Here is a 10833-nt window from a genome sequence, read left to right on the forward strand (position 1 = left end):
AGAAAACGAAGACGAGGAAACAAACAGAAAAGAAGGCAGAGAAGAGAGAAAAAACCGGAAAAGAAAACGGCCGAAGCCTCAACGGAGATAAAAACGATAAAAACGGGCGTGGTAGACGAGGAGGAAAACGTCACCTTCGCTATCCTCAGCACAACACCCGTTCGCGAGGCATAATCGCCCTTCGGTCTGGCGTCGGAGGGTCGAAAATCCCATTTCGCATCTGCATTAACGAGGTAGTGAGGGTTACCGTTAACGACTCAGAGACAGGGAAGAGAAGAGAAATCGGAGGGAGTGGGAGAAATGTGAATAAAGAGGGAAGCAGTATAATCCACGAGCACGGCAGGAGAACTAGCAGCGGAAGGGAAGAGGATGGAATTGCTGATGAACTGGGAAGTGGGAGGCTAACCGATAAAAGGGGAGGACGACAGAATGACTGAGAATGAGGGTAATGACTATAGGGTAAAGGAGGAAGATCAGAGAGAGATGAAAGATGGAAAAGGCCAAAACAAGAGAAGAAAAGAAAATAATGAAAGAAAAGTCATGAGGGCACTGATGAATTTAACGAAAGGCATGGAGACAAGAGAGAGAATGATATATGAAGAATTAGAAGATAAGAGAGAGACAATTAAAAAGGCTATGCACGAAGTCAACAAAAAGAAGAGAAGAAAGAGAGGAACAGATACGAAAAGGAGACATGAAAATGTGACAGGGAATAAGGCAGACACAAGAGAAGGAAATAAAAGAGGAAATGGAAGAACGAAATACACAAACAAGGAAACGGTAGAAACGAGAGAAGAAAGAAGGGAGACAAAGAGAACAACCAATAAAAACGAAAGGGGAGTAAAGCCGGACGGAACGAGGACACGGGAGAATGAAAAGGCAGACGAAAGCGAAGGGAAGCGCCCCGAAGGACTCCAGAACTCCCCAGGTTTCCCCGCGGCGAAAAGCCTCCAGGAACTTTCGACTTCCAGAAGTTTCCAGAAGCCTCAGCGAGAGCAAAAGCAACGCCGAGGGACCAGACTGGGTTCGGGGAGATCAGAGACACGCCCTTCGAGGGAGCAGCAAGGCGTCGGGAGAGCGCAGACGTCTACGAGGAGGAGGCGGAAGGGTAGGAAGCCGAGGCCAAGGAGGGGGGCGGCGGCGGAGGGTCAGTCCCGGTCCTCCAAGGGATGGGAAGGATCTCCGGGGGTTTATCCAACGCCTGGCGATCGGAAGAATCCTTCTGCCCTTCCTTCGTCTGTTTTCCCTGGTGTTATTTCTCTTCCTCGTTCGTCAGGGAAAGCGCAGAGGCAAGGCGTGGATAGAACAGACAGGCAAAAACAAAGGAATAAAAAGACAGAGAGTGATATGAAGGACCAAACAAAAGAAAGGAAAGAAGAGAGAAAAGCGAAGAGGAGAAGAAAAGAAGAAAGGAAAGGACAAGGAAAGCAAGCAGAAAAGGAAGAGAGAGGGACAAGGGAAGAGGAGGAAAAGCAGGAGGACGGATATTCTGAACTGATTTATCGCTCGGGCGCCGCAGCAAGGAATGGATTCGTGCCCGAGGACGAGGCTGACTACAAACACCACGTGACCAAGGGCGACTCCCCGGATGTAGGAGGGGGCGGGGCAACAACTCGTCTGCCTTTCACAAATCCTCGAAGCGGTTTAATCTCCCAGGATAAAAAGCTCTTATCTCTCGTTCACTCCTTTGGCAGGCACGACGAGAACGTGGAGCTATTTTTGGCACTAAGAACGGAATATGAGAATAACAAGTTGTTTCTGAGGATAAAAGGTGAGAAGGCGTTCCCGGAAAAATACAAACGCGAGGGAAAGGGCGGTTTGGCGAGTGGGCCTTATGGCGTCGTCCCTTTGGCCCACACACCTGTTGGCCCCGACGACAGTATGAGATCAACAAACTCCGAAAATAAAAAGAACCATTTAAAGACGGGAGTGGGAGAAGAAGGACGTCGCAGCTCTTATTACAGTGGCATTACCCGCGGAGCGCCCGAGAATTACCCGCCGGCACAGTCCCGAAATAATTACCCTCATATGAAAAAATATGTACCGGTTGTCCCTAACGAACACACACGCGTAGATTTCAAGAGTCATCGTACCCCCGCCAGCGGAGATAATGAGCGAGGGTTAATGACGCAGAACAAAGAACAAAGTCCCTTTCTGGATAACGCCTTGTCTCCTTCGCACCCTGTCGAACTAGAAAAAATAAAGCACAGACACGAAGACCAAGAAAGGGGAAAAGAACACGAGATAAAAGACAAAAGCCTTACTCCGGGCGTGAACTCCGGTAAGCGAAGGGCCGGCGTGGTCAGCGCACCTCCGAGGCAGAAGGGCGTGGGAGGCAGCCACTCAGCCGGAGAGTCGTCTGTCCCTAACGTCGACCACGCGCAATTGTTAAGAGATAACGACCCGGGAATAATGAGTGGGAAGCGAGCTTTTCATGACGCCGAGTTCAAAGGCCTCCGCGGCGATCTGGGGGAACGGGGAGAGGTAAGGAGAATCGCGTCGCACGCCACCGGGCGGCAGAGCTCGGCGGGGGGGACACGGGCCGCGGAGATCAGTCGGAGTTACGACTCGCAGTACAAGACTCCCAAGCGTTTCCATCGCTCCGGAGGTAATTATTCTGAGAGTTATAAAGATAAAGTCATTCCCGTAAGTAACAATCTGAAAATAGAGGATTATTTTCAAAGTTTGCCAAAATCTCCTAAAAAGCAGCCAAGGACATTTAGAAGTATGTTGGTAAAATCTCAGAGCTTAGGTAACCCAGAAATTCAGACCCGTCATTGGGAATTAGAAAACTTTAGACGCCATTATTCAAAAAATTCCAAAAATACGAGGAACTCTTCGGTTTTGGGGACCGATGGCCCAGCGGTGGAAATCAGTGCAGATGCGCTTTTTCGAAAATTTCTCTTTAGCTTTCAAAATGTCCACAATTCGAAAGATTCAGACTTGCGAAATCATCAAAGTTCCCTTTCTAATTCCCCTATATTTCGAGACAATGGTCCAGACCCTAAAACCGATCAGCAAATCCAAGACAATCCCTCCGGCCTTCAAGACAATCAACCAGACCCGAAGAAGACACGAAACAACCGGTCACTCAACGAAGACAATCAAGGAAAGGCCTCGAGGTCACTGAGAGAAAATGGAAAGCCTCGAGACAATGGCAAAAGTAGTCGAGAAACTGACAAAAATAGTCGACCAGCGGCCAAAATTGGTCGAACAACTGCCAAGAGTGGTCAGGAAACTAGCAATGGTCGAGAAACTGGCAAAAGCGGTCGAGATGTTTCCCAAATTGGAACGGCGAAAGAACTAAAAAAAATCGAAACAGTTTTCCAAAGTCGCTCCGCGGATTTCGTGGATTCCCAAAGAGATTCTCCAAACCTGCAAAAGCAAAATACCGACAGCAACCAACCGAGCTACGGCCTTAAAAATCAGCCTTCGAATCCCGAATCCGCGACCCTTTTCGCTCAATCCGGAACCACAAACTCTTCAGACACCATTACTAATCGTCACCAAACTCACGCTTTAAGGACCCCCAAACGCAGTCCCACTAATCCACCCAAAAGCTCCCTTCCCGACCCCCTTCCGAAAGCCCGACCCGCCGGCAAGAAGGACGAGGCTTCAGGTGACACTACATGGCCCATTAAAAACACTGGTCTCCGGCAGAAGAAGGCTGTAGTGCGTCCAGTGAAGTTCTCTGAAGAACGGGGCTTTCTTTCAGACGTACAGAGTGGTGTTCCTTCTGCCGGTTTGACCTTCTTTGACCTTGTTTGGTCCTCTGATCCTCCCTCACCCTTGACCTATTCTCTGAAAGACCAAACTTCATCCATGACTTTATTCAGTGAACCCTTTCATCACAACCTGACCTTGTCTGTCGAACCACCCGCTCCTCTCATATCCTCTCGTGACCTCTCTTCAACCTCCAGTGCCACTTTGACTTCTAAGGCTCCGTCTCGCGTCGTGCCAATCCTCGGGCTCTTTGACCTGACAGCTCGACCTGACCAGCACTTAGGAGGAAGGTCGGAACTTGCCGCAGCCCAACTTGCCCTAAAGCACATCAATGACAAGGGGATCATACCAGGTCATGAACTGGTTCTGTTTACGAACGACACACATGTGAGTACAACAACTTAACCTCTCTCCCACCAAAAAAAGTATGAAAAGAAAACACCCTGAGCCCATTTCTGAAATACCATCCCCTTCTCGAAGTAATACAACGGCCCTACTCTCAATTCCTTCAAGACGAGAAACTCACCTTCTTCCTCCCTCTCTTCCCCTGCCTTAGTGTGACAGTGGCAAGGGTGTCGACGCCTTCTTCCATGCCATCTACACGTCAAAGGCAAGGATAATGTTCCTTTTGGGCGCCGCCTGTCCCGAGGTCACGGAGAGCTTGGCTTCCGTGGTCCCGTACTGGAATATCGTCCAGGTAAGTGTACGAGGAATAACGGAGGCTTTATTTTAGGACATCGAGCAAGCAAGAAAGAAAAACCATAAAACAAATTGAGAAAAGTATCCATGCAGTAACAAGGGGAGTAAATAAGAATAAAACAGTTAAGTACAAACATGGCCATACATAAATATGTACGATCGAAACAACAACGCGCAAAGACAGGAAAAGTCACTCAAACAAAAACAAACGGACGAAAAACAATGCACACACACACACACACACACACACACACACACACACACACACACACACACACACACACACACACGCGCGCGCACACACACACACACACACACACACACACACCAGGCACCCCGGGATCGCCCTCACCTCTCGTGATCACAAAACAAAGTTCAAAAAAGGAAAAAAAAAAGACCAAAGTTGAAAACTAAATAAAGAAGTCTTCGGCTTCGTCTCCAAGCTATAACTTTCGTCGTTCTAGAAGCGAAATTGAACTGGTGGTTGATTCTTATTTTATTTTTCTTCAGTTTGCCCGAGGAGTCTGAAACGGTATCTCTCAGTACCTCTTGTCATTGCTCACGCTCCCTTTCTCCTCTTCCCTGTCTCTGTTACAGGTTGCTAGTATTATTATCTTTATAATTATTATTTCAATTAAGGGTATATTTTTCGTTTTTGTGTAAAATGGTGCTGCTTTATCAGAATGGTAATTGACTTTTTATATTTGTATTGCTAGTTTATTAAACCTTTTTTTATAACGTTTCTTCAACTGATTTCACTTTTTATAACGTTTATTTTATAGCATGTTTATCAAATTATTTAATTATGTCTTGATGACACAGAGGTTATTGAATTTTTAGAATATTAATATCCATATTTTATTTTTCTATAATATGACTATTTCATTGCATTAATGTCCCTTTATCACAAGTTTATTTCTCCTTCATTTTATTAATTCTCCACCTCCGCCCAAACTCTCTTATCGTACCCAAATATGACACAAAACTATCTCTTAGTTTGGTTCTATTGGTAATTAAGTTTCGAAGCTTCGTTTTAAAATCAGCTTTTGACTAATGATACCGAATATCATTGCAATTTATTTTTCATTTTGAATAGGATTGCATGACGGAGTACTTTTTGCAAGCACTAATCAGATCGACGAATTTAATCCCCTGATTGAAGACCCACGCGACTCGCCGATGACTGCGACTGAAGCGCCATGACTGATGGTGGACTCAGCATGTGTAACTTGTGTGCACTGACACACACACACACACACACACACACACACACACACACACATATATATATACATACATATATATATATATATATATATATATATGAATGACTGCCGCGATAGTCCAGTGGTTAGCGCACTGGACTCCGGCCCTTGTGGTCCCGAGTTCAATTCCCCGTCGCGGCGGTCGTAAAAATGCCTGCGCTCTGACTGCTAGCACGAGCCCGAGAAAACGACATATCGCCTTGAGAAGTCAAACGTAGGTGTCGTAGGGGAAGTCACCGCCGTGGCACAAGTTTTAGCGCGCCGAACCGCGGTTGATTAGGAAGGGCATCCAATCAGGCAAGGGTGACACTGCAACATAACCTTTCAATAATGAATTGAGAGAGGCCTATGCCCTGCAGTGGAATGAATGGCTGTATAAAAAAAAGATAAGAAAAAAAATATATATATTTTTATATATACATACGTATATACCGTATGTATAGTTACATACAAAACATAAAGTTACATGATAAAATTACTTTTTGCGATCATGGAAAGAAAAGCGTAACCTAGCAATCCTAGACAGACTAACGGGACGTGTGTTGATTGAAATAACGCCGCGGAGACGCCCTTGCGCTTGCTGTTTCCGTGAGTAGCCCAATTTGCGGCGAGACACGCCATTTGTATTTTCGGCGCAATGGGAGAGGAAAAAGGGTGTTTGTTGCATACTTATGGATCGAGATTTTCTAATTCGGTGCGTCGGTTCATGCGTGAACTTGCAGTACATAGGTGTGATTGCACCTATGTACACACACACGTACGCACACATAAACACACTCACACGCATTTACTCATTCTCTCAAAGGCTTATACCCTGCCTTCATCCTACTCTCTCTCTCTCTCTCTCTCTCTCTCTCTCTCTCTCTCTCTCTCTCTCTCTCTCTCTCTCTATCGCTCTCTCTCTCTCTCTCTTTCTTTTTTTCTCTTTCTCTCCCTCTCTCTCTCTCTCTCTCTCTCTCTCTCTCTCTCTCTCTATCTCTCTTTCTCTCTCTCTCTCTCGCTCCCTCTTCCACACCCGTTTCTCTCTCCACACCAATCTCTCTCTCTCTCCCTACCCCCCCCCCCTCTCTCTCTCTCTCTCTCTCTCTCCCTCTCTCTCTCTCTCTCTCTCTCTCTCTCTCTCTCTCTCTCTCTCTCTCTCTCTCTCTCTCTCTCTCTCCCCCTCTCTCTCTCTCTCTCTCTCTCTCTCTCTCTCCATTATTTCTACTCTACATTCCACCGCGTTGCTTCAGTAATTCCCTCCCAACCGCAGGTAGATTGAGGGAAGAGGCCCCCTCCCCCCCACTATGGAGGTAAGGGCGGGGGGTTAGGCAGAGTGCGGGTGGGATAACTCAATAGACAACCTTTACCTCACCTGGGAAACCCCCCAATTTTTTCCCTACATGTGACATGGTTATCGGGAATTCAATTTCCCTCGATACATGTGTCTTTTCCTTGCTTTTTTTTCTTTCTTTCTATCTATCTCTCTTTATCTGTTCCTGTCTGTCTGTATGCCTGTTAGTCTAATTGTCTGTCTGTGTGTCTGTTAGTTTGTCTCTCTCTCTGTCTGTCTCTCTCTCTCTCCCTCTCTCTATTAATATAACAATGGTGATAATAATAATGATGATAATGCCGATAGCTGTAATAATAATGATAATGATGATAATAATAATAATGATAATGAGGATAATAATAATAATAATGATAATAATAATAATAAAGATAATAATGTTAATAATAATAATATTGATGACGATGACGATGATAATAATAATGATAATAATAATAATAATAATAATGATAATAATGATAATAATAATAACAATAATAATAGTAATAATAATAATAATAATAATGATGATGATGATATAGATAATGATAATAATGATATTAATAACAATGATAATGATAATAATAATAATAATAATGATAATGATAATAATAATAATAATAATAATAATAACAAGAAGACGAAAAACAACAATTGTAATAATAATAATGATAATAATGATGATAATAATAGTAGTAATTATAATAATAATAACAATAATATTAGTAATAGTAACAATACTAATACTAATACTAATAATAAAAATAATAATGATAATAATAATGATAATAATAATGATAGTAAGAATGATAATAATAATAAGGCTAAGAGTTATAATAATGATAATAATAATAAGGATAAGAGTTATAATAATGGTAATAATAATTATTATAACAATAATAACAACAACATTAATGATGATAGTAGGAATATTACTACTAATAATGATAATGACAACAATATAACACAAATATTGATAACAATAATGAGAATGAGAGTGATGAAAATAACGGTGCTAAAGATAATAATATTATTGATAATACTAATAGCAATCATGAAAATGACAACAATAATTACAATGACAGTGATACTACTACTACTACTACTAATAATAATAGTAATAATAGTAATGATAATAATAATAATAATAGTAATAACAATACAAATAATAATAATAATAATAATAATGATACTACTACTACTACTATTACTACTATTACTACTAAAAATAACAGCAACAACAACAAGAACAACAACAACAACAACAACAACAATAATAATAATAATAATGATAATAATTGTAATAATAAAACAAAATAATAATGATGATGATGATGATATGGATGATGATAATAATAGTAATAATAATAGTAATAATAATAATAATAATAATAATAATAATAATAATAATAATTATTATTATTATTATAATAATGATAATAACAATAATGATAATAATAATAATAATAATGATAATAGTAGTAATAATAAAATTGATAATAATAAAAAAAATGAAAATAATAATAATAATAATAATAATAATAATAATAATAATAATAATAATAATAATAATAACAATAATGATAATAATAACAATAATAATAATAATGATAATAATAATAATAATAATAATAATGATTATAATTATTATTATTATTAGCATCAATATTATGAAAAAAAGAAAAACAAAAATAAAAACAACAAAAATGCCTTCCGACGCGACAGAAACCGCTGAATGGCACGAATACAACAAGTCAAATACAATAAGTCGAGAGGCTGAAATACACTGAACACTGAGACCGAAATAAAATGCAGTTACAGGCGAAGGCGATGGCAACGAGCGCCCTATCATCAGCGTAATTCTGAAGAAGTCACCGCAGACGGAGAGTATTCCCGGAGAGTGACTGTGGCATTTGTGACGGTGATGATAGTAATAAAGATGGTAATGATATTGATTTTGAGAATGATGATGATGATGATGATGATGATGATGATAATAATGGTAATACCAGTAATGATAATCATAAGCATAATGATAATAATTATAATTATAAAAAAAACAACCATATAATGATAATGTTAATAAACGCTGGGAAAATAATGCTATTTAAAAAGAATAATAATAAAAGTAACGAAACAGAAAAAAATAGATTAATACCATATCTCATTTCTCATATAACTTTCATTTAAAACACTGATATAAAGAAAAACAAAGAACAAAATACAAAAAAATACAGTCATATAATTTTCTTTAAATACGGTCATTGCAAAAACAAAAATAAAAAGGAAAAATACAGTCATACCAAAACTCCCGGCCTTTAAGACTTCTTACAAACATCATTTGCTGCTCTGGTGTCAACATGGGGCAGCATACCTGGCTTGGCAATAGTGTTAAATCTCGGGGGATCTTGGGGAAGGAGAGAGAGAGAGAGAGAGAGAGAGAGAGAGAGAGAGAGAGAGAGAGAGAGAGAGAGAGAGAGAGAGAGAGAGAGAGAGAGAAGAGAGAGAGAGAGATAGATAGATAGATAGATAGATAGATAGATAGATAGAGAGGGAGAGAGAGAGAGATTGAGTGAGTGAGTGAGTGATTGAGAGAGAGTGAGAGAGAGAGACTGAGAGAGAAAGAGAGAGAGAAAGAGAGAGAGAGAGAGAGAGAGAGAGAGAGAGAGAGAGAGAGAGAGAGAGAGAGAGAGAGAGAGAGAGAGAGAGAGAGAGAGAGAGAGAGAGAGAGAGAGAGAGAGAGAGAGAGAGAGAGAGAGAGAGAGAGAGAGAGAGAGAAGAGAGAGAGAGAGAGAGAGAGAGAGAGAGAGAGAGAGAGAGAGAGAGAGAGAGAGAGAGAGAGAGAGAGAGTTAGACATCGATAGATAGATGAATAGATAGATAGATAGATAGATAGATAGATAGAGAGAGAGAGAGAGAGAGAGAGAGAGAGAGAGAGAGGGGGAGGGATTGAGAGAGAAAGAGAGGATGTGAGAAGCAAACTTACTGAAAAAGTGTAATGGGCTCATCAGATTTTTAATAGTGGCGGGGAGATGAGCTAGTCACCCCCTGCTGTGTGTGGGTGAGCGACGGAGCACCTTTAGAAAATCTACGGTATGTGGCTCCTAATTTAACTACTCGAGACCGCTTCAGCTGTCTGGGAAAAGTACTAACACGTCATATGAAAATACTTGGGGCCTTTGAGGAAGTTCTTATTCTGGCGCACTTGTGAAAGAGGAAAAATGAATTTGAAGATTATTAATGAAACATGTTTTTCCTTAAGTTTAAAGGTTTGGTTCCCCGCTACATAATCTGGGACACAAGATATATAAAGTTCATCAACATTGCATATCATATTGCGCTGAAGAGTCTTTTTTTCCCTTTCGATTTGTTTAATTATCTTCATGTTGTTCTATTTGCCTTCTACCCTTTTTACACTGTTTTCATCCATCCTTTTCGGTTTACAAACTAGTGTTTTTTATCAAGTAAGATGCACAAACTTAAGATATATATAGTTTCAACTTTTTTGTCAAAGGAGATACACAGGTTTAGAATTTTATGTTTTAATTACGTATTTACATATATATATATATTTTTTTTTTTCTTTTTTTAAATCTGATCTATTGAGAATAACCAGTGCTCGTTAAAGGGTTTCAGCTACATCTACCCTTAAGTTATCAATTCACTATTAACGTTTCCACTCTCCTCTGACTGTGGAACCAGACTCAAGTTAGGGATTCTCGCTCTTATGGCCAGGCTACCTAGGGGCGCTATCTGGGGACCTTGGCTAGCCAGACTCTTGTGGTGTTCTTTGTTCATATTCTCACAATTTTCTTGGTGGAATGTAACTATATAATC

The 10833-nt window shown here is 40.6% G+C and overlaps 1 protein-coding gene across 1 annotated transcript in view; it reads left to right on the plus strand.

The window, feature by feature from the left end:
- Nucleotides 1-2546: 2546 nt before the first annotated feature.
- The window catches only part of LOC125042026, a 71817-nt gene continuing 63530 nt past the window's right edge, over nt 2547-10833 (plus strand). Inside the window, exons 1-2 of the mRNA XM_047637488.1 lie at nt 2547-4110; nt 4280-4420. Of these exons, the coding sequence (XP_047493444.1) occupies nt 2728-4110; nt 4280-4420 (1524 nt within the window). The 5' untranslated portion in view covers nt 2547-2727. The remainder of the gene's footprint in view (nt 4111-4279; nt 4421-10833) is intronic.

This window comes from Penaeus chinensis, chromosome 31 (genome assembly GCF_019202785.1).
Source record: "Penaeus chinensis breed Huanghai No. 1 chromosome 31, ASM1920278v2, whole genome shotgun sequence".
Lineage (NCBI taxonomy): Eukaryota > Metazoa > Arthropoda > Malacostraca > Decapoda > Penaeidae > Penaeus > Penaeus chinensis.